A 27470-nucleotide genomic window follows, 5' to 3' on the forward strand; every position below is an offset into this window, starting at 1 on the left:
GAAGCTGAAGGATGGGAAGTATTGATCTTCAACTTTCATCTTCCATCCAGGGGTAGAGATGACCTTTTAACTAATCAATACTCATGACCAAGCCTCCCCCGAGGTGACGGAGAACTCAGAGCATTTAACTTTTCAGAGTGCAGCAGAGTGTAGCAGTGAAAGGCCAGACATCTGTCCACTTTGGAGCAACAGATCCAAGACCCAAAGGGGCGTGGTGAGAGTAAAACACTGAGGACTGAGGTGGGGCTGTTGTTTTCCCTGGGGTCATGCTTGGAAATGCTGCGAGGTCCCTGGATCCGCATGCAGGTACAGGACAGGGATTCTAGGCATTATGTACTGTTGAAACCGTGCACCCCAGACTGGGACTCGAACCTGGGTGCCAGGACTCTAACCCAGCCAAGACTTGGACTGGGACTTGAACCCATGGGCTGGGACTCAAACCTGGCCAAAACCCAGATTGCTTTTTTAAAATTAGAATCACACACCTGGGAAGTTCCCCTTATGGCTTTGAGATAACTAACCAGAATAATATCCACGAGGAGGTGGGTTTGATCCCCAGGCCGAATCATTGGGTTAAGGATCCCGCATTGCCATGAGCTGTGGTGTAGGTCACAGTCGCTGCTTGGGTTCTGAGTTGCTGTAGCTGTGGTGTAGGCTGGCAGCTGCAGCTCTGATTCAACCACTAGCCCAGGTACTTCCATATGCCACGGGGGTGGACCTGGCATAGCAATCACACACCTGGTCCCAAGACTTACTGAAGTTCAGGTTGTTTATGCCTAAAAAGACAAAAAAAAAAAAAAAGAGTACATTTTCATCTCATCTTGTCAGATATCTATCTATCTATCTGTCTATATCAAGCATTTGAGTACCAAAAAGTCAGGAGTTTTCCAGCTTTAGTGTCTATATTGCCAGCCAAGTCAATTTAGCATTTTAAGGTTCTGTTTCATTAGGAAAATTAGAGAGTTAGAAAGTTGTTTTCTAAAGACTCCTCCAGTTTAAAAAGTTCTAGGATTCTATGAAACAGAATGTGTATTTGTGTGAGTGTGTGTATGTTTGTGTGTGTTGGTATTATTTGAATACTACTACTCAGATCATGAGAGTGCAAAGTTATACTCAGAGGTTTTTTTTTATTTCTCTTAAGAAATTATTTTTATTTTTATTTCTGCAACCTACATCACAGCTCACGACAACGCCGGATCCTTAACCCACCGAGCAAGGCCAGGGATCAAACCCGCAACCTCAGGGTTCCTAGTCGGATTCATTAACCACTGAGCCATGATGGGAACTCCTGCACTCTCTTTTCTTGATAACAATGGGATTTCCTGGATGGGAATGTGAGGAGAGGGCTGTTTGGGATTAGAAAATGATGAAGGAAGCCATAGACAGTTGTTTGGTGGATTTTAACTCTTTCCTTTGACCTAGTTGAGCTGGTCGACTTCAATTTTGGGGCTCTCCAGGCCTCTGTTACCTTCCCCTGTATCTTTGCACACTTAGTTCACTCACTTAGAAATCCCATCTTCTCACCTCTAAATATTCAAATGTTACGTGCTACCCCTATATGAAATCTTACTATTCTCTACAATAACAGCAACGACAAAGAAATAACACTAAATAGTAGCAATAGGCGAAATCATTGAGCCCTTCCCACATGGCAAGCACTTTTCTAAACATTTGATAGGTGTTATCTCATCTTCACAAAAACTCAATGAGATAGGAAACATTTCATTCCAGCATTTTTCTTTTTCTTTTTTTTTTTTTTTTTGCCATTTCTTGGGCTGCTCCCACGGCATATGGGATGTTCCCAGGCTAGGGGTCTAATTGGAGCTGTAGCTGCCAGCCTACGCCAGAGCCACATCTGCAACCCACACCACAGCTCACGGCAACGCCGGATCATTAACCCACTGAGCAAGGGCAGGGATCGAACCCGAAACCTCATGGTTCCTAATCGGATTTGTTAACCACTGCGCCACAACGGGAACTCCCCAGCGTTTTTCTTAAACAGAAGCCTGTCTTTCCCAAACAGAAGCCTGTCTTTCCCATACCTCTAAGGAGCCCTTTCAGTGCTTGTCATTGTCAAGACTAAATTTCTAGTCTTGTCCTCAGGGACTTCTGGGATCTGGTCCTATTACATCCTACTGGAATATTGCCCTATTATGTCCCCTACACTCTGCACCGAATACCACAGTCACATCAGATGTCCTATTTTCTGCACATGCCATCTGACTTTATACACTTTTCTTTAGGGCAACTAAATTTTTCAGACCAAAATTACCTTTCCCCAAATTAAACTTTCATGCCCCAGTCCAAATGCCATTTCATTCATCCAGCTTGGAGATACAAGGATTAATAAGTCATGCTCCTTGTCTGTGGAAATCTTACATTCTAGAGGTGATGCTGAGAACACAAATACGTATATAATATGAAATACTTTTCCTTCTCCTCAGCCAGGATGAATCAGACCCTCTCTGGTCCTATACCTTACTCAGGCACTTATTCATTTCTGCCTCATTTTTACCTGCTCTCTCAGTCATTCATAAGCTCTTTGAAAGCAACAGAAATATGTAGGTTACTAAGCAAATGTAGATTGGATGAGAGATTTGGTTGATTGAATGAGACTAGCCATACAGAATTTTGAAGAAAACGTCTGCTGACTTAAGGATGCCATATGGCGCCTTGATTCAAACATTTTCAGAGATGGTTGCAAATATTACAGTCAAGAAAAAAGGCACTAGGAAGGTCCTTGTTGTAATAAACAGCATCATCTAATGAGCATTTTTAGTATATTTCTCTATATGATACAGTCACTATTGGGACTGACTTGTGGTGAAATCTAATTGATTTAAAAGCAGGTGAGAACCCACACATGGAGTCAGATTGATTAGGGGCCAATTGGGGGCTCTGCTAAGATATTTAATAGAACTGTGGCCTTGGGCTGGTTTTTTAACCTCTAAAAGCTTCAATTTCCCCTCTCCATAAAATGAAGACAAAATACATCTCTCAGTGGTTTAGGAGGATTAAATACAATATCATGCTTAGAAGAGTGTCTGATTCACAGGGTGAACTTCTAATAATATTTATTTCAAAAAGCACCCTGCTAATATAATGCCAGAAACTTTATATTCTTTTTTCTCTTTGACACTGCTAGTTTCATATGCAGCTATATGAGACAACATTCAGTAACTAAGTAAAATGGTTGCCAATTATGTAATTGTTGGGGGTTTGGTTTTTTTTTTTTTTTAGCTTAAGATGCCCAGAATCCTGGATGATTGCACAATCTAACACACCATCTAATTAAAGTAATGGTACACTCCTTGAAATTTTACAGTGTTGGGAGTTACATAGCATGGAAAAGCATGTGTCTTTTCCCTTTGTCCAGTATCCTTTCAGTGGTAGATGATGATAATAATTATCCTTACTTTCAGTACCAAGTTTAAGATCAGCTTTGTTTCATGGCTTATGGAAAAAATATGACGAAGACTTTGGAGAAAGAATATTTATAAAATATTCAAAAATAAAATATTGTAAAATGTCAAAGGATAATTAAAGCACCAAAAAACCCCAAGAATTCTCTATGATTATAGCAAAGTGGAAAGTATGCATTTCAGCAATGGGCTTGATAAAATTTTATTATTACTTTTTTCTGCTCAGTCTTTGAGTTCCCATCATTGCTCAGTGGTAACAAACCTGACTAGTATCTAAGAGGATGCAGGTTCGATCCCTGGCCTTGCTCAGTGGGTTAAGGATCTGGTGTTGTTGTGAGCTGTGGTGTAGATCACAGACGCAGCTTGGATCCTGCATTTCTGTGGCTTTGGCGTAAGTTAGCAGTTACAACTCCGATTCGACCCCTAGCCCAGGAACTTCCATGTGCCTCAGGTGTGGCTCTAAAAACACCAGAAAAAAAATTTTTTTTCACACAATCTTAAGGAAAAACGATATGAGAAACATATGACTTTATTTTGCTTGTGTAGCAGGATTGGTGTAAGTAAACGCATATGTGTGTATGTGTGTTGTTTTGTTTTAACAGTTTAACATAGACAAAGAGGCTGGAGAGAGGCAGATTTACCACCGGTACTGCATGGAGCGCGCTTCTGTCCATTGTGCTCATGTGTTCACCACAGTTTCCGAAATAACAGCAATAGAGGCAGAACATATGCTGAAGAGAAAGCCTGGTAATTATTATCCCTGACTTTGCCACCAGCCTTTCAGTTCTAAGTGACTTTAGAGTATGAGGATTTTGTTTTAAACAAAAATGTATAAAATAATAAATAGAGGAACAATTGCATTCACTATTACCACCCAAAGCTTGAAGTATATTTTAATTTTCATTTTCAGTACCTTTGTAGAACAGTAAGCTCTATACGGAACATAGTCATGCAAAATCTGTGCTTGTTGAATAAAAAGTCTATGCTTGAGATGCCTTTGTTTTAGGGCAACACCTTGGTGGCATATGGAATTTCCCAGGCTGGGGGTCGAACTGCACCCCAGATGCAAGATCTCAATGCATCTGTGATCTATACCACAGCTTATGGCAAGGCCAGATCCTTAACCCACTGAGCAGGTCCAGGGATAGAACCCACATCCTCATGAACACTATCCCGCTGAGCCAAAACTCCAAGATGCCCTAGTTCTGAACTGGGTTGTCAGAATGACTTCCTGTGTCTAAGGACACTGAGCTGACTTTTCTATTTTAAGAAAATAAAAGTTCAAAAAATAGCAGAAATTTGTGTGAGACTATCCCAGTCCTGCATCTTATAACATTACTTCATTCTTCTTCCTCAGTAGAAGCCTATTGTACTTCTCCCAAGATTTTCCTGCAAGGTTTTCTGGGAACTAGCCCCATAGCCATCCAGAGGTTGCAATGCCAAGCAGCACTATTCATAAAATGTGACCCCACCTCCCACCAGCAAAGCTGAAGTAAGACAAAAATGTAATTTCCAACCCCTACCCACACCCCTGCCCTGTTTCCAAGCAGATAGGAAGCAGATGAGGGATTCAGAATCAACCAGTCATATGCTTCTGAATGATGAGAAAGCAGTGCAAAGAGGCCAAGGAAGTTAGAGAATATATATTATCATCAGTGGCAGGGTGAAATCCAACACAAAAATAAAAGAGTGCCTATTTCCATACATTCTTTTTTCTTTTTTATGATTGCACCTGCAGCACATGGACGTTTCCAGGCCAGGGGGCAAATCAGAGCTGCAGCAGAGGCCTACACCACAGCAACACTGGACCCAAGCTGTACCTGCGACCTACACCACAGTTTGCAGCAACACTGGATCCTTAACCCACTGAGCAAGGCCATGGATTGAACCTGAATCCTCACAAAGACTATGTCAGGTCCTTAACCTGCTGAGTCACAACAGGAACTCTTGCACATTCTTACCAAAATGAATTATTTATTTTTTTAGTCTTTGCCAATGAGATATGTAGAAAGTGGTATGGCATATCCATTTGTCTTTGAATACTGAGTTTTAATATTATTTTACCTTTTGCATTGGTATTGAATCTATTTGTCCATGTGTATTATTCTCTATCAGGATGTCTAGTTTTTTTATTATTTATTTTTAAGAACTATACACATGAAAACACACATGCACACACATCTAGGCCTTAAATGTCACATGTTGCCTACACAGCTTAAGACATAAGGTTTAAAAAGTGTAGGTAATGCTGTGCTGGAACCAGATCATCCTGGCTCATAAGAGCCTATTATTAAATTTCAGGAAATTTGTGAGATGGTTGCTAAACACAGACATTATTGGAAATTAAATTATGTAAGCTTACAATTAAATACTACACTAAAAACAAAATTAATAACTACTTAAAAGACATCACTTCCTAATTATTTTACTGTATTTTATCATGATAAATACTTTGTTTATATCTATTGCATTTGTGTGGTGGAAATACTATGTAATGTTACTTTATATCCTTTCTTAATTCTGTTTTTATATTAGTATCTTGAAATCAGTCATGGAGAGTATATTTACACCTGGAAATAGGCAAATACTCCTAATAAAACCTTTCTCTCTCTCTTCTCTGGAGCGCTAGACTCCACTTCATGTAGACCTCTATGTGTGAGATTATCCTGTACTAGGAATATGGATGTTAGATCTCATTGACCTAATTCTTTAGGCTAATAAACTGAGACAATTAATTTCAAGACACACCCTTTTTTTTTTGGTGGGGAGCACACCTCTGGCACATGGAAGTTCCCAAGCTAGGGGTCAAACGAGATCTGCAGCTGCCAACCTAAGTCAGAGCCACAGCAACGCCAGGTTCAAGCCAAATCTGTGACCTACACCAAAGCTTGCAGCAACACTAGATCCTTAACCCACTAAGTGAGGCTAGGGATTGAACCTGCATTCTCAAGGATACTATGTTGGGTTCTTAACCTGCTAAGCCACAATGGGAGCTCCTATTTTTTAAATTTATTTTATTGTAGTTGATTTATAGTGTTATGTTAATTCCTGCTCTATAGCAAAGTGATTCAGTTATACACATATATGTTCTTCTCATATTTTTCCATTATGGTTTATCACAGGATATTGAATATAGTTCCCTGTGCTATATAGTAGGACCTTGTTATTTATTCACACTATATATAGTAGTTTGCATCTGCTAATCCCAAATTCTCTCCTCAACACCCCTCTCCCACCTTGGCAACCATGAGTCTATTCTCTGTGTCTGTGAGTCAGTATTTTGTGGATTAGTTCATTTATATCGTATATTAAATCCCACATATAAGTGATATCAGATGGTATTTGTCAAGATACACCTTTTATTTTTAATTGTGAAACTGTGAGAAAATTCTAGAAGAATTAAAGTCACAATAAGGTGGCCTTCATATACAGTCCTGCCTTCTCCATCTTTTTGGACAGTCCAGCTGCCTGAAAGAGGGGATAAGGATGTAGACCCCAGAGCCAGGCTGCCTTGACTTTACATCTTACCTCTGTTACTCGGCAGTCACTTGACCTTGGGCAGATAACTCTCTTCAGGCCAGTTTCTTCATTTGTAAAGTGGGGACAGTGAAAAGAACTTACCTCATACGGTCTGATGAAAATGAAATTAATATTCATCAACTACCATAGAGTCTGGAATAAAGTGAGCCCAATATAAATGTTATAGAAAGAGGAGTTCCCACTGTGGCGCTATGGGATCGGTGGGGTCTTTGGAGTGCTGAGATACAGGTTTGCTCTCTGGCCCAGCACAGTGGGTTAAGGATCCAGCATTGCTGCAGCTATGGCTTAGGTTGCAACTATGGCTCAGATCTGACCCCTGGGTGGGGAACTCCATATGCCACAGAGCAACCAAAAAAAAAAAAAAAAAAATATATATATATATATATATATATATATATATATTTGTATATAAAGAGAAATACATTGTATAAAGAGGGTTGTCTGCTATCCTGGTGACACTCTATAGTTACCTAGGAATTATTCACATGAAACCTAATATTGACTCTGCTGTGGCAAGATATGTAAATGAATATAGCAAACGCCTGATTACTTAGTTAAAAAAGTCATAAGAACAGCTGTTCTTCTCCCTCCCCCCGCCCCCACAAGAAATGAGGGAGAAGCTTGGGTTGATTTGTGGAACCATTGTAAGGGAGCAGCCTACTAAAATAAAATATCCTTCAAAGTGATGGCATACTTAGAATTCTAGCTCCGATCTCCAGTGCAAAAACTTTCATTGCCATGTGCTAAATTTTTTATTACTTTTGTTTTTACTGCTACTCAAGGCAGTAACCCATGTGTTCAACTCAATAGGTGATTCCCCTTATGTATTCTAAGCAGTTTTTAGAGCTTTCTTATCACAGACCAATATTCCTGAAAACCAAAAGTAAAAAAAAAATCTTCCTGCCTGAGCAACCACATCTTCTAGGTGGAAAGAATTAGTTATGTATTAGGAATATAGGGCTATCTTTCCAGTGTTCCATACAGACAGAACATTTGCCACATACTTGGTCAAGATATGGTGACACGAGGTAGTTTAGCGCACAGGAGGACACAGCTGGTGGAGGCAGATATGGTTAGGGTTAGGGTTAAGGTTAGGGGTTAGGGGTTAGGGTTAGGAAAAACCCAGAAAAAACATGGGTTTTCCTCTTCCTGACACTTGTGTTCTGGAACAAATTCTGTAACAACTCTGTTTCAGTTTCTGCCTCTGAAAATGCAAATAAAAGCCTCTGCTCTCTCAGGTGCAAGGATTACATTGCAAGGTGTTTAGAGCAGTGCCTGGTGCACTGCAAGCAAGCAATAAACGAAAACTCTGACAATGACTATTTTTGCTATTAGACTATTTCATAACCCCTGTCTCAGTGTTATTTCAGTAAGGTACTCCCAATTTTCCTCAGCAATTTACAGTGAAGTTTTTTCAATTTTCGATTCTATGACAGTCAGACACTGGAAATGTTAATTGACATCTAACTTAATACAGATTTAAAAAAAGTTTTTGTTTTGTTTTGTTTTTTTACAATACTACCCTCTCCCAAAAGAGATTTTTTCATAATGGTTTCTTTTTGTTTCTCCAGACGTAGTTACACCAAATGGCTTGAATGTTAAGAAATTTTCAGCAGTACATGAATTTCAAAACCTACATGCCATGTACAAGGCTAGAATCCAAGATTTTGTTCGAGGTCATTTCTATGGGTATGCTTTACTCTATTTTTTTTTTTTTTTTTTTTTTTTTTTTTTGTCTTTTTGCTATTTCTTGGGCCGCATATGGAGGTTCCCAGGCTAGGGGTCCAATCGGAGCTGTAGCCACTGGCCTACGCCAGAGCCACAGCAACGCAGGATCCAAGCCGTGTCTGCAACCTACACCACAGCTCACGGCAACGCCGGATCCTTAACCCACTGAGCAAGGGCAGGGACCGAACCCACAACCTCATGGTTCCTAGTCGGATTCGTTAACCACTGTGCCACAACGGGAACTCCCGCTTTACTCTATTTAAAAAAAAAAAAAAATACGGAGAAAACAGGATTGTTAGAGTAAATGTTTATCTTTCCCAGCCCCCTTTGTACTTTAACTGAACTCGTGTGTACATTTTGTTACTGTTGCTTTATTTCATTTGAACCTGTTTTTGTTTTGTTTTAGTCACCTGGACTTTGATCTGGAAAAAACATTGTTCCTCTTCATTGCTGGGAGGTACGAGTTTTCAAATAAAGGAGCTGACATCTTCCTGGAATCCTTATCCAGGCTAAATTTTCTGCTGCGGGTAAGGATGCCCTGAAGTGCTTTTATAGGAGGATTTTCTTCTGTGGGAAGTAAAGAACTTTCTAGCCTCTTAGAGTTTTCTGAAGAATATATAATTTTGAAGACTTAAAATGGCTTGGGGTCTTTCAGTTAACATGTTAGGATGCCACATCATTCACTTGTGTATTTGTTTATTTTGTCAGGTATTTTTAAAGAGAGCCACATGCTTATCACATTATATGTGCTGTGTTTTTGTTTTTGTTTTTTTTCTTTTTAGGACCACATCTGTGGAATGTGGAAGTTCCCAGGCTAGAGGTCAAATCAGAGCTGTAGCTGCCTGCCTACGCCACAGCCACAGCAACTTGGGATCTGAGCCGTGTCTGTGACCTACACCGCAGCTCAGGACAACGCCAGATCCTTAACCCACTGAACAGGGCCAGGGATCAAACCTGCATCCTCATGGATACTAGCTGGGTTTGTTACCACTGAGCCATAACGGGAACTCCTTAAGACGACCATATAGCATCCCCCTTCGTACTCATCTCCCAAGAGTTTGTAAATAATTGAAAGATAAACATAGAGAAATCAAATGGAGAATGAAATCTCACCTTTTCAAAAACAAATACAGACTGTAATGGAAGATGTGGCTTGGGTAAGCTTCCTAATTGGCCCTTGGTATTAAACTTCATGGTATTAGACCTCCACTCATCTCTCTGGCTATTTCCATCTTCTCCCCCACCGGAGCAAGCCTTCAGAAAAACATGAACAACACGTCTGACAGCCAAGCGGATGCCCTCTGTAGGTAGAACAGGGCAGACACACACAAACTCTACTTCTCTCCCAACAGACTAGCCATGCCTCTTCCTTTGAAAATCTTGAGCTGTGAAATTAAGGAGATAAGCCACCACAAAGAAACACAAAGGAGGGAAAGGCGTTTCCCATTCCCAAATATGGAATCACTTTTTTTGCTCAGGAGGGTGGGATTTAAAATAAATTCTGAACTAATCCAGCAATAAAACCTCTGTCAATAAAAGTACTATGCCATAGCTCTGGATGGAAGTTATTGGCTTATATCCTAATCTCATCACATAAAATTAGAGAATAAGTAACAAAAATATGAGACCAGTGTAGAAGTCCAGTCTTACCGAATTACCAAGTTAAACCTAAAGTTTCCCAAGCTCTGTACTGGCTCCAGTTAACACTTTTATTTCCTAGACATAGATTTATCCTTGCCTTAGAGCAGACACTGGACCAAGTATGCTAAGAGATTTACTAAAACCACATGACTAAAAAACCCAAACCTGTCACACAGAACTAAAGACAGGAAAGATTATTTAAGAAATAAACTGGAATAATCTGATTTCATAGTATTTCCTGGTATGTATCTATTCAATAAGTTTTATAGAGGAACACACAACTATATCAAAAGTGTATAATGTTTAAGGACATTATTTATTTATCCATACATTTATTAAATAATTACTTTAGTTTTATATGTGAAGCAAAATTCAGTTTCTCATATTCTAGACCTTGAAGATAATTGTAGTCCTTGGAGAAATTAAAAGAAGGCATTCTCTTTTCATATAGTACGTTTATTCGTTAATAGCACCTTGGCTACACAGGGGTGGGGGTCAGGGGTGGTGAGTTTCCTATTCTTTGGCTCCTGTAGATGTTTTGAATAGAATATCAGGTCCTGGAGGGCAGAGACCACAGATTAGATGGTAAAGTGCCCACGATCGGGAGCTAGTTTCAGAATACAAGAGCATTCATGTGTTCGGAGTTTTGCGTAAGTTTATGCTTTCATTCCCACAGCTGTTTGGCATGTCATTTTCCTTCTGAAAAATTTCGGGTCAATGGTATTTGTTGACAGAAGAAAAGTAAATAAATTGTAGAGTCAAAAAAAAAAAAAAAAACCCTACCAGTTTGAATCCCAGTTTTGAGAACCTGTGTTAAGAGCTCAAACAAAATACTGAAACTCTTGTCTTTCTCTTTTGAGATTAATGAGGAGAGTGATCAATATTGTGCTCAGTTATTACCAGGCTTGAGTGAAATTACGCATTTAAAGCACCCAGCACAGTGCCTACTACACCAAAAATTCCGGGCACATGCTTGTTTCTTTACTTTAGGGCTAAAAAAATCAAAACACAACATCAGGAGAATCAAGACCTTAAATGGAAAAAAATGTAAATAATCATTTTTGCAAATCAGCGTGAATTAGCTATAACAAGCAGAAACAACCCAGACAAAATCTCCATTAACTTTCCAATTTGAAATTTTAAAGAATATCAGCTCACATTTATGTTGTGGGTTTTTTTGGCGGGGAAGGCAGCGTGCCCACAGCACGTGGAAGTTCCCCAAAACTGAGATTGAACCTGGGCCACAGCCATAACCAGAGCCTTAGTAGTGATAATGAGGGATCCTTAACCTGCTGAGCCATGAGGGAACTCCTACATTGTGGGTGTTCTTTTTGTTGTTGTTTGTTTTTTGCCTTTTTAGGGTCACACGCATGGCTAATGGAGGTTCCCAGGTTAGGGGTTGAATTCGAGCTGTAGCCTCTGGCCTATACCACAGCCACAGCAATGCAGGATCCAAGCCATATCTGCCACCTACACCACAGCTCACAGAAACACCTGATCCTTAACCTACTGAGTGAGGCCAGGGATTGAACCTGTGTCCTCATTGTTGCTAGTCAGATTCGTTTCTGCTGAGTCATGGCAGGAACTTCTACGTTGTATTTTTTTAATCACAGTAAATCACAGCAAATCGCAGCAATATCAATAGCAATTGCTATCGTTTTTAGATGTTCAATGCCATGGAAATATTTTATGTGTGGATTTTTAAGTTGTTAATTGACAAATCTTTATTGAAAGCTATATTTAAAATTTGTGAAAAAAAAAAAAACCCTCAGGACAGTGGGTGTAATTTTGTTGTAAATCATAAATACGTATTCTTTTTTTATCTCAAGATAATTTCAAAGCACTCATTTTCACAGTTTGAGGTCCATCTGTCATGTGGTTTGTTTTATCTTTGGTAGTTGACTCTGTTGTGTTTTCTGATCCCTCATTAGGTGCATAAAAGTGATGTCACCGTGGTGGTGTTTTTCATTATGCCTGCCAAGACAAATAATTTCAATGTGGAAACCCTGAAAGGCCAGGCAGTGCGAAAACAGCTCTGGTAACCTCACATCTTGCAAATGTTCTCGAACAATAGGTGTTAAGGGATTTTTTTTAAGTGCATGATTTCTGATATATTTCTGTGAACAGTTTTTTCCTTAAGATGATTATAGCACACGTACTACTTGGTTCTCGTCTCCTTGGGCTACTATGTTAGATTATGTCATGTCTGTAAAGTGTGCTAGTAGAAAAACTTCGGAATGAGCTACCATGGAAGGGATACGGAATCTTTCAACATATTTTATTGTGGAAATTTTAAAACCTATGTCAAAGTAGCAAGATTAGTATCGTGATCCCTTCCACGCCTGTAGCTCAGATTCAACAATAATCAGTGAAGTCCCAATGTTACATCTATATCCCCATCCACTCCCCCACTCTCCCCCCCCACCCTCTTCTGATTATCCTCAAGCAAAAAAAAGTTACACTCTCTGCACTAGTCAGTGTGTTCTGTTGCCTCAGCTCCGGAGGTTTTAACTCAGGCCAAACTGGCAAAGAAGAAAAGAACAGAAGAGCCTATACGAAAGAGACCTGTAATTTCAAAGAATGCAATGATGGAACAACAGCCCTGTCCTGGCAAATAAAGTCTTCAAATTATGACATTGTTTGTCAACCTTTCTATTCACACAGGGACACTGCACATTCTGTGAAGGAAAAGTTTGGAAAGAAACTGTATGATGCATTATTAAGGTAGGTTCTTGGAACACTGAACACTTCAAACCTTTAGGGCCTTACTATTCAGACTTAACCATTTAGACTCTAGATTTATTTTGTTCAAAATATAAAGGATTTAATAGCTTTTGAAAATGTATTATATCGCATGATCAGGTTTTGTTTTATCCTTCATCTGACAAGTATTTGCAAGCAGGTTGTATGAACATATTTATATAGGCAGATAAATTCTAATGCAGTGGAAATCTCATTGAGAGCAAATATGTTAATCTGAACCTGAGGGACATTTCATGAGATTTTAAGCCAAAGTATATATTGATTTAATGTACATTAAATATATTTACTTCTACATTATATTGATATAGTTATTGATTAACATATTAATTCATGTCAACTATCATATTAACTTAATAACAATACATGATTATTTAAATATATAATATATAAATGTATCAATAAAATAAAATATAAATAATAAAACCAAAACAAAATGCTTTACAAAGTAATAATAATAATATATACAAAGTATATGGATATTTTACAGTATGAAGAGAAAGCTGTGTTGTCACCTGGTGCACGGTTGCAGGTGTGCATCATTTCTTTTTAGCCAGTAAAAATATCAGCTTATAGATGGACAAGTTATGGCCACTTTAGAACATATTACTCAGAAGTAGGCACTGTTTAATGAGAGTATCCTCCTTATCAGCGACATTAATGCTTTAAAGAACTCATTTATAAAACAGAAACAAATGCATAGGGAGTTGCTGTCATGGCTTAGTGGTTAACGAACATGACTAGCATCCATGAGGATGCAGGTTCGATCCCTGGCCTCAATCAGTGGGTTAAGGATCCAGCATTGCTGTGAGCTGCATGTAGTGGCAGACACGGCTCGGATCCCGTGTTTTTGTGGCTTTCCATATGCTGCAGGTGTGGCCCCAAAAGACAAAACACAAAACAAAACAAAACAAAACAAAACTCACAGATTTCAAAATCCAACTTATGAGAGTTCCCATTGGGCTCATCAGGTTAAGAACCTGAACTGATATAGTGTCCGTGAGGATGCAGATTTGATCCCTGACCTTGCTCAGTGAGTTAAGGATCCAGCGTTGCCCTGAGCTGAGGTGTATGTCACAGAAGCAGCTTGGATCTGGTCTTCTGTGGCTGTGGCATAGCCAGCAGCTGCAGCTCCGATTTGACCCCTTCCATATGCTGCCAAAAAAAAAAAAAAAAGAAAAGAAAAGAAAAGAAAAGAAAATCAAGCTTATGTTTACTAAAGGCGAAACTGTGGAGGGGAGAGATAAATTGTGAGAATGGGATTAACACATACAAACTCTTATGTATAAAAGTAGATAACTAACAAGGACCTACCACGTAGCACAGGGAGGTCTACTCAATGTTCTCTAATAACCTAAATGGGGGGAAAAAAAGAATGGACGTATGTGTATGTGTAACTGATTCACTTTTCTGTACACCTGAAACTACTACAACATTGTAAATTTTTAAAAAAGGGAATAGTGGGGAGTCCCCATTGTGGCTCAGTGGTAACGAATCTGAGTATCCATGAGGATGTGGGTTGGATCCCTGGCCTCACTTAGTGGGTTAAGGATCTGGCATTGCCGTGAGCTGTGGTATAGATTGCAGACATGGCTCAGATCCCACGTTGCTGTGGTTGTGGTGTAGGCTGGCAGTTGTAGCTCTGACTGGACCCCTAGCCTGGGAACTTCCATGTGCTGAGGGTGCAGCCCTAAAAAGCAAAAAAAAAGGAATAGAAAAAAAATTTTTTAACTTTCTTTTGTGCTATCAAAGGTGTTCTTTTATCAGACTTCCTCACACTTTAAGAATTTATCTCTGAGTTTCATAAGGAAACTATATTTGCTTTCATTTATTTTTGAAGTGCTTAGAATGGTGCCTGATACACAGGAAGCACTTAATTAGTGCCAGCTGTTTTAATTTTGATTATTGAAATTTTTTCCCTACAGAGGAGAAATTCCTGACATGAACAATATTTTGGATCGAGACGATTTGACAATTATGAAAAGAGCCATCTTTTCAACTCAGGTAATAAATGAAAAAGTGCTCACCACTTCCCATAATGGTTAAAGTCCATTTAGATCAATATCTTGATTTATGGGAATGGGCTAATTTTGGAAATTTTTAAACCCAAGAGCTAGAAAAGTCATTCTTAGGCATTTATGCAATTGATACCTTTGTAAGTTCTCTTTCATCAGTCGTTTTCAGAGCTCCTTTAAACAATTTCATGGAACTTGTCTCTGTATCTACTTAAAAAATTCATTTGGAACCAAGATGTTCAGTTGAAAAATTGCAATGACGACAAGGAAATGCTTCGTTTTCCAAAAGTGTAGAATTCAGAGTCACTGTAGAGAAAAGGTGAATGTATCTCAGTTGAGCAGGATTGTTGTAAAAAAGAAGGTGAGTGTGTTAGACACCTATTGAAATTTTGTCAGTTAACAGTGAGGCACCAGAGGACCGCCCCCCTAGTGGCAACTGGGAGAGTAGCTCATTTTGAGTCAAGATTTCGGGACAATCATTCCAAATAAGTTCCAAGAACAGTCAAGAAATCCAGCCCTTTCATATGGTTGCTGCAGGTGAAAAACAAAAGTTATCATGTGTTCACAGTATGTGAAGGAAGTTCTTCAGCCCATTATCCTCCTCTGAAGTGCACAGCTTATCATCATCATCAGCGTGGTCTCAGGCTGAAGGCATCAAAGTTTGATGACACAGTGCCGACGACCTATTGTTGAAATTAGTCACACCTATTAATTCTTTTCACGGCTGACATTTTCTTCCCTCCGTCCCTTCAGCGGCAGTCCTTGCCCCCAGTGACCACTCACAACATGATTGATGACTCCACTGATCCCATCCTCAGCACTATTAGACGGATCGGGCTTTTCAACAGCCGCACAGACAGAGTCAAGGTAGAACTAATTGTTTACATGGGGCACTTCAAAACAATATGGAATATATTTTTGAGAATTTATGAAAAGCATTCCTTGAAAAATTCCTAACATTTTTCAGAAATATTTTAAATGATGTTTTCTAAAGAAAATTAATTCTCTTTCCTGTCTTGAGCAATTAAAGAATAATGACTATTTGGTAGCCTTCTAAAAAACGGAAGCCTATTTATGGCTTTAAGTTGTAATTAAGCCTTCATTTTCACTGTACAATACTGTCAGTAAGCATAAGGAAATGGCCTCATTTTTAATGAAACACATATAGTCTAAGAATTGCTTTAATTACTGAATCTCTGAGATTAACATTAATTGTCTGTGTTTTTTCCCAATAAATGGCATAGTATAAGCTTCCAGTTTTAGAGAATGTGGCTAATGATGATTTTACGTAATGATCTATGGACCAGTTAATTCTTTTGACTGTTGAGTTTCTACAACAACAAGCCATAGTGTTAGTTGTGTGAATTAGTCCTAGTTTTTACACTGTGTGACTTAAACTCTATGATGTTTACTGAGCGTCTGTTATGTCTTAGGCATCCTCTTATGGGTGGGGGACAAAGGTGAACATGTAAACAGATAATTGCTTACCCCTGCTCACTTCTATCCACCAGCGTTCAAGGTCAAGTCATCACAAGCTTTTACCGGTCTTTTCAAAGGGGAAGATCCCATTGTCCTTTCTTTTGCCTTGAGCAGATCATATGAGTTATAAACCCCTACGAAGTCCCTTCCTACTGGCCTCAAATATAGATTGTGACCTATTCTTACCTTTTTTCCTTCAGGTTCTAAGGGGTTTTCTGGGATCTTATTCCCTCCCGTATTCTTAGGAAATGTACCCTGTTCACTTACATTATAGATTCACCAGCTCCTTCCCTTGCTGTCTACAAATATTTCTAAAATCTTTCCATGTGAAAAAAACAAACTTTGCCTTAATCCTGCCTCCTCTTGATGTTTATAAATGTTTTTCTACTCTTCTCTGTAAAATTTCTTAGGGAAAAAGTAGTCTATTCTTAAATGTATTTCATTCACTCGTTGATGTAGGCATGAGTGGATATGATGGAGACAAATTAAGGACCTACTGCAACAGTACAGGTGGGAGATGCTGAGAGCCCTTCCAAAGGCCTTATCAGAAGGGCTGGAGAGGATGGAGCAATGGGAGAGATGGTTGCCTGCAGGAACGACCATGTTTAGTCAACCGTGGATATTGACAGTGAGAAAGAGGAAGGAGACAAGGCTTCAGTGTGTAACCACTACTTTCTAAAAACCAAGGAAAGGCTTTAAATGAAGTGGGTAATGAATTGAGTTCAGTTTTTATAGATTGTTACATAGGAGAAGATTCACAGTGAGATGCTTCATAGGCACTTAGAAAACATAGGTCTGGGGTCTACAAGGACCATTGTGAAGGGAGCTATAGGTGTGTGGGCATTTGTGGAGGCTAAGGAATGATAACTTTGCCATGCTGGAAGATCAGGTTGAATGAAGGAAGAAAATTGCTGACCCAAGGATACATCAAGAAAGTCAGGGATGGAATTCCCATCCTGGGGCAGTGGAAACAAATCTGACTGGGAACCATGAGGTTGCGGGTTCAATTCTTGGCCTCACTCAGTGGGTTAAGGATCCGGCGTTGCCATGAGCTGTGGTGTAGGTTACAGACTCGGCTCGGATCTCCCGTTGCTGTGGCTCTGGCATAGGCTGGTGGCTACAGCTCCGATTAGACCCCTAGCCTGGGAACCTCCATAAGCCACCTGTGTGGCCCTAAATAAAAAAGCAGGAAAAAAGAAAAAAAAAGCCAGGGAAAGAAAGGAAGAGGAGGAGTTCTTGTTGTGGCTCAGTTGGTTAAGAACCCAACTAGTATCCCTGAGGATGCGGGTTTGATTCCTGGTCTTCCTCAGTGTGTTAACGATCTGGTGTTACTGTGACTGTGATGTAGGCTGGCAGCTGCATCTCTGATTCAATCCCTAGCCTGGGAACTTCCATATGCCACAAATGTGGCACTAAAAAAAGAAAAAGAGGAGTTCCCATCATGGCTCAGTGGTTAAGGAATCCGACTAGGGACCATGAGGTTTCGGGTTTGATCCCTGGCCTCGCTCAGTGGGTGAAGGATCCAGCATTGCCGTGAGCTGTGGTGTAGGTTGTAGACACAGCTCGGATCCCACGTTGCTGTGGCTCTGGTGTAGGCCGGCGGCTACAGCCTCGATTCCACCCCTAGCCTGGGAACCTCCATATGCTGCAGGAAGCAGCCCTAGAAAAAGGCAAAGAGACAAAAAAAAGAAAAAAGAAAACATTTATTGATAGAAATGCCTGTAACAGGTAAAGAGGTTGAAAGCAAAAGCAGGCAGGGAGGTGCAACCAGACATTAGGAAGAGAGGGCCAGAAGGAAGAATTAGAGAGGAAGAGCCATAGGTTACAGCCCCAGTTCTAAAAAGCTTCATCTTTTTTTTTTTTCTGCAGAAAAAAGTCAGTTGTAATTTTATTTTATTTTATTTTATTTTATTTTATTTTATTTTATTTTATTTTATTTTATTTTATTTTATTTTATTTTATTTGTCTTTTTGCCTTTTCTAGGGCCACACCCACAGCATATGGAGGTTCCCGGGCTAGGGGTCAAATCGGAGCTGTAGCCACCGGCCTATACCATAGCCACAGCAACAGTGGATCCAAGCCACATCTGCGACCTACACCACAGCTCATGGCAACACCGGATCCTTAACCCACTGAGCGAGACCAGGGATCGAACCCACAATCTCATAGTTCCTAGGCGGATTTGTTAACCACTGAGCCAGGACGGGAACTCCTCAGTTGTAATTTAAAAAAAAAACACTAGAATTAATAAAAATTAGCAAATACTTAAAATATATACACACAAAGCAACCCTCTTTATAGTGACTCATAAAAGGGAAAAGCAGGGGTCCAAGGCCACATGGCTTATCAGTTAGTGGAAGGAAACACACACACACAAACACACACACATGCATGCTCATATGCCCACACAAAGAAAAATAGTTTTCAGCAGTACACTCAATCTATAGCTAACATAAATTCCAAGTTATTATACAAGGCCTCTTTCTTAATACAAAATATTCCCATTTGGATGTGTATTTTGGTTTACTGTTGACTTATTTTAAGTCTATTAGTATTCCTGCATACATTTTCCTTTATTGAACAACCATTTTTTTATGCTTTATGTGTACTTTCCACCTACCTGGAATTTCAGGTTGGCAGAAAGATGGGTGCCTTACTCTATAAATGATTCAATACAATAGTGTTAATAGAGATTTCCATTAATAGGGACAGGGATTCCCCAAGCAAAAGATGCCCATTAATCATCCTCTGGGGAGTTCCTGTTGTTGCTCAGCAGGTCATGAACCTGACTACGATCCATGAGGATGTGGGTTCAAGCCTTAGCTTTGCTCAGTGTGTTAAGGATCTGGCATTGCCGTGAGCTGTGTGTGGTATAGGTCAAAGATGTAGCTCCAATCTGTTGTTGCTCTGGCTGCGGTGTAGGCTGGCAGCTATAGCTCCGATTTGGCCCCTAGCCTGAGAACTTCCATTCCTTCCCCAGGTGTGGCTCTAAAAATAAAAATAAAAATAAATCACCCACTGGAGTTCCCTCTGTAGTGCAGTGGGTTAATGATCTGGCATTGTCTCTGTGGTGGTACCAGTTTGATCCTTGGCCCAGGACATGCATTAAGAATTCTGTGTTACTGTAGCTGTGAGGTAGGTCACACCTCTGGCTCAGACTCTGTCCCTGGCTCAAGAACTTCCATATGGGGTGGGAGGGATCGGGAGCTTGGGCTTATCAGACACAACTTAGAATAGATTTACAAAGAGATCCTGCTGAATAGCATTGAGAACTATGTCTAGATACTCATGTTGCAATAGAAGAGAGGGTGGGGGAAAAACTGTAATTGTAATGTATACATGTAAGGATAACCTGACCCCCTTGCTGTACAGTGGTTAAATAAAAAAAAAAAAAAAAAAAAAAAGAACTTCCATATGCCATGGGTATGGCTGAAAAAGAAAAGAAAAAAAGAATCACCTATTGGGTAGAAATGGGTTGGCACTAATACTCATATCTGCTGGTGCTATAGGCAGCTAGGAGCTGTCGCTGTTGTGGATGAAGAGGGGAGGCCCTTAGGGCTGTCAGTCAAGATCCCTGGGCCAGGATCTCTTGAAGGAAATCTGAGTGGCAAATTCAGGGCTGCCACACACATATATAAAGGTACATGAAGTCATTTAAAACTGTACTGACACTGCCTGGTTTTAAAGCTCAGCCACTTGTTCAGTTGATAAGCTTACTTAATATCACTGTACCTCAGCCTTCTCATTTTTAAAATGATGGTAAGATAGCCCTACTCATTGAACTACTGTGAGGATTAAATAAATCAATTTAGCGTAGTCCCTAGCACATAGTAAATGCATAATAAATGTTATCTTTTATTAATACTTAGTCCAGTCCCTGGCACATAGTTTCTCTCTCTCTCTCTCTCTCTCTCTCTATATATATATATATATATATATATATATATATACATATTTTTTTTTTCTTTTTAGGGCCACACCCATGGCATATGCAGGTTCCCAAGCTAGGGGTTGAATCAGAGCTACAGCTGCCAGCCACAGCCACAGCCATGGCAATACCAGATCTGAGCCACGTCTGCGACCTACACCACAGCTCATGGCAACGCCAGATCCTTAACCCACTGAGCAAGGCCAGGGATCGAACCCGCAACCTCATGGTTCCTGGTCGGATTCGTTAACCACTGCGCCACGACGGGAACTCCTATTTTATTTTATTAATAGCATCCTTTAAAAAGCTTGACACTAATTCAGGGCCTGTGATAATATAAGTAGCTATTTGATCACCTGCATGTTTACAGTCAGCTATAGAGTGGGTCCTAACCCTCAGACTGGATTGACAAATTTTTTCTGTGAAGATGACCATTTGATTCAGGAAGCATTGCAGATTATTTTGAATGAAAATTTATCGTTGGTACTGCCTTGGGAGTGAGGTATAGTGAGAAAAGTCTAGACTGCAGATTTCAGGTCTGGAACCTGTGCTGCCCACTCAGTGAAAATAAACTAACTTTCTGGGACCTTACTTCTCTCTCAGGATAAACAGCGTCTGACAAGTTTTTGTTTATTTTATCACTACTTATCCAGAGCCTACTGTGAGCCAGGTGCTTTGCTGGGGGCTTTTGTATACAGGATCTCATTTAATCCTCCCTGTAACTTTGGGCTAACCTCTAATATCCTTTCCTCAGCCCTGGGTTTCTGCCGTTGACTGTTTTGGAGCCAGAACAGCTGTTTTCTTATTTTAGTCATGCTGTTATTCTCTCTGGCTGGGAACAAAAGGCGTGAGCCATGATGCTTTCAAGTTCCAAAATGGGCTTTGAAGAGGACAAATTTTCCTAAGCTTGGAAATCCCAAAGTAGGCAAAAAGCCTTTTAAATCTCCCTTTGCTGAAATTTGCCAACAGCGTGTAATGGGCTTCTGACTTGATGGTTGTCCAAACTCAGCCAGTGTCTGCGTTTTTGGTCTCTTTTCCTAGTGCAGCATTTTGCATGTAATAGGAACTAAAATTATGTTTGGTGAAGGGAAATATTTGATCCATTTCACTTTGCTAATTTGTGACTCTTATGATTAAACCATCATTTATAGGCACATCACTGTGATAAACCATCATTTATAGGTACTGCTTTTGGACATTTTACCATTTTATTTCTTTTTGAATTTAAGATACCTCCTATTTATGGATTGACTGAGCTGTACCTAATGCTTATAAAGTCTTAGTTTCTTTATGTCTAAAATTAGGACAGGAGTTTCTGCTGTGGCACAGTGGGTTAAGAATCCAAATATAACAGCTTTGGTTGCTGCAGAGGTATGGGTTCAATACAGCTCAATGGGTTAAAGGATCTGGTGTTGCTGCAGCTGCTGCATAGGTCACAGCTGAGGCTTGGATTCAATCCCTGGCCCAGGGACTTCCACATGCCATGTGTGTGGCCATAAAAAAATAAAATAAAATAAAATTAGGACAATGAGAATGTCTGTGCTCCCCATCACACAATGTTGCTAAGGTAAAATGAGGTATTATGTATGAAAGTGATTTATAATATATCAATTATCATATAATTGTTGTTGTCATTATTGTTGTATATCCAAAATTAGGTTTTTCTTCAAGGTAATCTCTTGGGAAGAATATGCACTTATTCCGTGAATGACTATAACAAGTGTTGTGTGCTCATTAAAAAAAAAGTTTCAGGAGTTCCCATCATGGCGCAGTGGAAACGATTCTGACTAGGAACCATGAGGTTGCGGGTACGATCCCTGGTGTTGCTCAGTGGGCTAAGGATATGGCTTGCCATGAGCTGTGGTGTAGGTTGCAGATGTGACTTGGATCCCTTGTTGCTGTCCTTGTGGTGTAGGCCAGCGGCTATAGCTCTGATTCGACCCTTAGCCTGGGAACCTCCACATGCCATGGTTGCAGCCCTAAAAAGCAACAAACAAACAAACAAATAAATAAATAAATATCACTTTCCTCTGAAAGGAACCAGGATGCCTTGAAGAAATGCTTACTTGTAGGGATATGGCAGGAAAAGTGAAAGAGGAGCCTAAAATGACTTCCTGTGTCAAAAAGCAAAGAAATGCTCAAAAAATGATGGAGACCTAGCAAAAGTTAACAGGAACCAGTCTGAAGGGGTTCCCACTGACAAATCAGGCACAATTTAAGTATCCAAAGATAGTAATGAGTTAGAATGCATTTGAATAACACAAAGAACACTGAATCCAAGGCAAATGTAAGTTTACTTAGGAATGGGATATTTATCTGGTTTCAAAATGCTATACTCCCCTAAATCCTTATTAATAACAAAGGGAAAACAGAAGAAAACTTTAGTGGGAATCCTTTTGTGGCTCAGCGGTAACAAACCCGACAGTATCCATGAGGATGAGGGTTCAACCCCAGCCTCCTCAGTGGGTTAAGGATCTGGAATTGCTGTGAGCTGTGGTGTAGGTCAAAGGCTCAGCTCTGTGGCTGTGATGTAGGCTGGCAGCTGCAGCTTTGATTGGACCCCTAGCCTGGGAACTTCCATATGTTGAGGGTGCAGTCCTAAAAAGCAAAAAAGAGAAGAAAACTTTACAGTGGAAAGCCAAAAAAACATGACTTTAATCAAGAGATGAAAGTAAATGTCGTAAATAATGAGGAAAGTGTAAATCCTGTGCTACCTGGTAAAATGCGGTGAGAAGAGCAGAGCATCAGCTCTGTGCTGTCTCTGCAGAAGATGCATAACTTACTCTAATCATGAGGAAGCATAGGGCTAACCCAAACTGAGGACCATATTTCAAAAGAACTAGACTGTAGACTTCAAGTGTTAAGGTCACGAAAACCAAAGCCTGGGAACTTTTCCAAATTGAAGGAGACTAGAGGCAAGTAACAACTAAATGTAACCTGTGACTGTGAACTTGATCCTTTGGTTTAAAGAACAGTGGGAGTTTTTCTGTGGTGCAGTGGGTCAAGGACCCAGCCTTGTCACTGCAGCAACTTGGGCCGCTGCAGTGGCATGGGTTCGAACCCTGGCCAGAAACTTCCACATGCCATGAGCATGGCCAAAAAAAAAAAAAGAAAAGAAAAGTAAGAAAAAGAACTATTGATCCATTGAAGAAATTGAATGGGATTTAAGGATTGCATGGTAGTGATATATCAATGTTAGTTTCCTGATTTTGATGCTTACTATGGGTTATGTGAGAAATGTTCTTGATTATAGGAACTAAAGTTAAATACTTGTGGATGATGGGTATCCAGTCAGCAATTTATGTACAAATGGTTCTGGAAGATATTAATTCTTTTCACATTGTATTTGCAACTTTTTTGTAAATTTAATAATGTTTTAAATTTTATATATATATATATGCAAACATTTATTTATAAATTTACATAAAATTAAAATATAACATTTAAAATAATTAATATGTAATAATATTAATATGTATTTTATATATATATAATTCCCCTATTTCTCCATTTCATTAAAGTTCTCACCAAATCAGGTTTAGATTATCTGTCAGCTCCCTCCCATAACTAAGTACATTACTAAAAATAAATTCTAATAAACTCTAACGAATAAATTTTTAAAATCTGATTTTAAAGTACTGGGATAATAATATAATTTATTTGTTAATTATATATTATAATTCATAATTTTTTTTTTTTTTTTTTTTTTTTTTTTTGCTTTTTAGGGCCACCCACGGCATATGGAAGTTCCCAGCCTAGGGGTCGAATTGGAGGTGCAGCTGCCAGCCTACACCACAGCCACAGCAACGCAGGATTCAAGCCACATTTGTGACTTACACTACAGGTCATGGCAACACCGGATCCCTGGTCCACTGAGTGAGGCCAGAGATTGAACCAGCATCTTCATGGATATTAGTCAGATTCGTTTCTGCTGTGCCACAATGGGAACTCCAATAATTCATAATTTTAATAAGTAGGAGAAATAGAACTCATTCATCTAGGTGACCAGTTAGGTAGCCATTCTATTCACAGCTTTCCAAGGACAGCTATGCTCTCTTGTCTCTGCCTTTACAGAAAAATATAAGCTGTGCAGTCTGGGGAGAGGTTCATACCAGCGTGTAAGAGCCAACTGCTAACTTCTCAGAAATGTTATGGTCCTGTTTTAAATCCAACCACTATGTAAAATTAAATTACATAAACTTAAAACTTAATTATGCTGAAAAGAAAGATAATGCTCAAAACTCATCGCATGCTCGTTGTTCACTGCATTTGACTATTACCTGTGCTCTTGAGGTTGTTCATGACCACTGTACCCACATGATGGAAATACTCTCTAAGGATGTCCTACTGCTCTTCCCATCTCCAGTAGCATCGCATCAGTAGCTTGAAATTGGCCCTGAGTTCTATTTCACTTGGCTAACTTGTGCCTGGGCCTGTAAGAGTAGCTCTCCTCTGTTCTTCTCCAGATGGGAATAAACTTGAGAAATAAGGCAGGTGCCAGAAGTTAGAGAACCAAGTAAAATCTTTAATGTCAATAAAGGCTGGATTGGAAGAGTTTAACATGACGATAAAAGTAGCACAATAACTGCCTATTTTCCAATCTAGGCCTTGGAACCTGAAGGAAAGTTAGTCCACAGAGTAGATATTTACACAGAATGGACAGAGGAGAAATCATCCAGATCTTTTTCTTTTTTCTTACCTCTCTCTCTTCTCCACACCCACCAACCCCAAATCAGGAACAGAAGGATTCTATAGTATTGAAATAACCAAACTGTAGGAGACTTTTTGCTTTAATTTCTTCTTTCTTTCTCTTTTTCTCATTAGAATTTTTCTTTTTTAGGTGATTTTGCACCCAGAGTTTCTATCCTCCACCAGCCCCTTGTTACCCATGGATTATGAAGAGTTTGTTCGAGGTTGTCATCTTGGGGTATTTCCATCATACTATGAACCCTGGGGTTATACTCCAGGTATGTGACATGTATAGATTATAGAATGTTTTACATTTTGTTAGTAAGTTATTCTAGGCACATGTATGTAATATTCAAATTTGATATATAATGTCTACTCAGGTTTTATAGTTTATTTTATTTTGTTATTATTATTATTTACTTTTTAGGGCTGTACCTATGATATACGGAAGTTCCCAGGCTAGGGGTCAAGTTGGAGCTACAGCTGCCTGCCTACACCACAGCCACAGTAAGGCCAGATCCAAGCCACATCTGCAACTTACATCACAGTTCAAGGCAATGCCAGGTCCTTAACCCACTTAGCAAGGCCAGGGATGTAACCCGTATCCTCATGGATACAAGTCGGGTTCTTAAGCTGCTGAGCCACAATGGGAACTCTCTGTAGTTTGTTTTAAATGTGATTTTGGTTGGATCGATATCAGATGTCGATTTTATGCTTTGTAGCTCCTGACCTAAGAATAAAGATAGATATTATGTAAGTATAGGAGGTTGTGGTTGGGCATATTTTAGTGGGTACCTGAATTACTGCCTCTTTGCATTCCAAAGAAAAAGAATGTTTTATAAAGATTATATATTTTTAGTTAACTCTACCAGTCTCATCCATTAATACAAAGTAGAAAATAACTGCAAGGAAGGTTAATAAGAGAAAAAATGTCCAGAAAATTTTATCTATTTTTATCTATTTTTAATAGAGAACCCATTCACATGTTTAAAGAAACAAAGAGTACAAAAAGATGTACACTGAAAAGTTATATTCATACCCTTGTCTCTCAAGAAAGAGGTAATTTCAAGGTAAAATGCCAATTCAATGGTTGGTATTATGCCCAATGACATAGTTCCATTCAAACTCTTCACATACCACCTCCCCTTTTCAAACAGATGATGGATTCTTAGATCCACTATCTATTTTTCTTTTCTGGATCCAACTAAAATGACTGCTATTAGCATCAAGAACAATCAATTTGTGTTTATAATGATATCCCTAATTAAAAAGGAAACAAGAAGTTCCTGTGTGGCTCAGCCTGTTGTAGCTGAGGTCACTGCAGTGGCGCAGGTTCAGTTCCTGGCCCAGTAGCTTCTGCATGCTGTCGTTGAGACCAAAAAAAAAGGCGGGGGGGGGGGGGAACAAGTACTTTGAATAAACACCAATACAAAGAACACAATGATGAATTTCCATCTTATTAGTAATTAGAGATTTTCCTAGTTGGTAATTACATTTATGATTTAAAAGAAAAGGTCAGGAAACATTTTTATTCATAATGAATCCATTTCGCTGTCTGCATCTCAGTGTCATCATTGCCCAAGAAAGGGGCAGCAGAGTCAAGTTTAGAGCAGTCATAGGCTGAATTATGAAGAGGATTTTTTCTAATTTTTGTATTCTGATCCCCGAATTGAGCATAGAATTTAAAATCCTATATGAAGAGGATGCTATAGTCTTTACAATAGGGGTGACACCATGGCCTTTATAATAGAAGGCTCTGCATCTTTTGACATAGGTCCTATTCTATTGTTCTAGCTTCCACCAAAAATAATTTGTGGGCAGCTGTAAAACTTTACAACTTAAGGGGAAAAACTGATAAAGAATTTTCCATTCTTAAAACATATCATAGGAATTCCCATTGTGGCTCAGCAGGTTAAGGACCCGATGTTGTCTCTGTGAGGATGCAGATTCTATCCCTGGCCTGGCTTAGTGGGTTAAGGATCTGGCATTGCTGCAAGCTGTGTCGTAGGTCCCAGATAGGGCTCAGATCCAGTGTTGCCATGGCTGTGGCTTAGACTGCAGCTGCAGCTCCGATTCATCCCCTGGCATGAAAACTTCCATATGCCGCAGGTGCAGCTATAAAAAGAAAAAACAATACGACACAGTAAAGTTATTGATCTAACTGCTCCAGCTATCCTTTCGTAGTTCTAAAAATTGTTATTAACACCAATTTCACTTTTGTAAAGGCAGTATCTTCTTACAAATGAAATGCCCTCATAGTTATCTTAA

At 39.5% G+C, this 27470-nt stretch overlaps 1 protein-coding gene across 4 annotated transcripts in view; it reads left to right on the plus strand.

The window, feature by feature from the left end:
* Positions 1 to 27470, plus strand: part of GYS2 (glycogen synthase 2) — a 53084-nt gene that overhangs the window by 17078 nt on the left and 8536 nt on the right. For all 4 annotated transcript variants that reach the window (NM_001195511.1, XM_085024505.1, XM_085024507.1 and 1 more), the window contains 8 exon segments: positions 4025 to 4169; positions 8534 to 8651; positions 9097 to 9217; positions 12263 to 12369; positions 12996 to 13055; positions 15017 to 15095; positions 15860 to 15973; positions 25354 to 25480. In NM_001195511.1, coding sequence (NP_001182440.1) covers positions 4025 to 4169; positions 8534 to 8651; positions 9097 to 9217; positions 12263 to 12369; positions 12996 to 13055; positions 15017 to 15095; positions 15860 to 15973; positions 25354 to 25480 — 871 coding nt within the window.

This window comes from Sus scrofa, chromosome 5, assembly GCF_054392235.1.
Source record: "Sus scrofa isolate SSC_HxYL_T2T_F1_AM1 chromosome 5, Sscrofa_HxYL_maternal_Yorkshire_Landrace_v2.0, whole genome shotgun sequence".
Classification (NCBI taxonomy): domain Eukaryota; kingdom Metazoa; phylum Chordata; class Mammalia; order Artiodactyla; family Suidae; genus Sus; species Sus scrofa.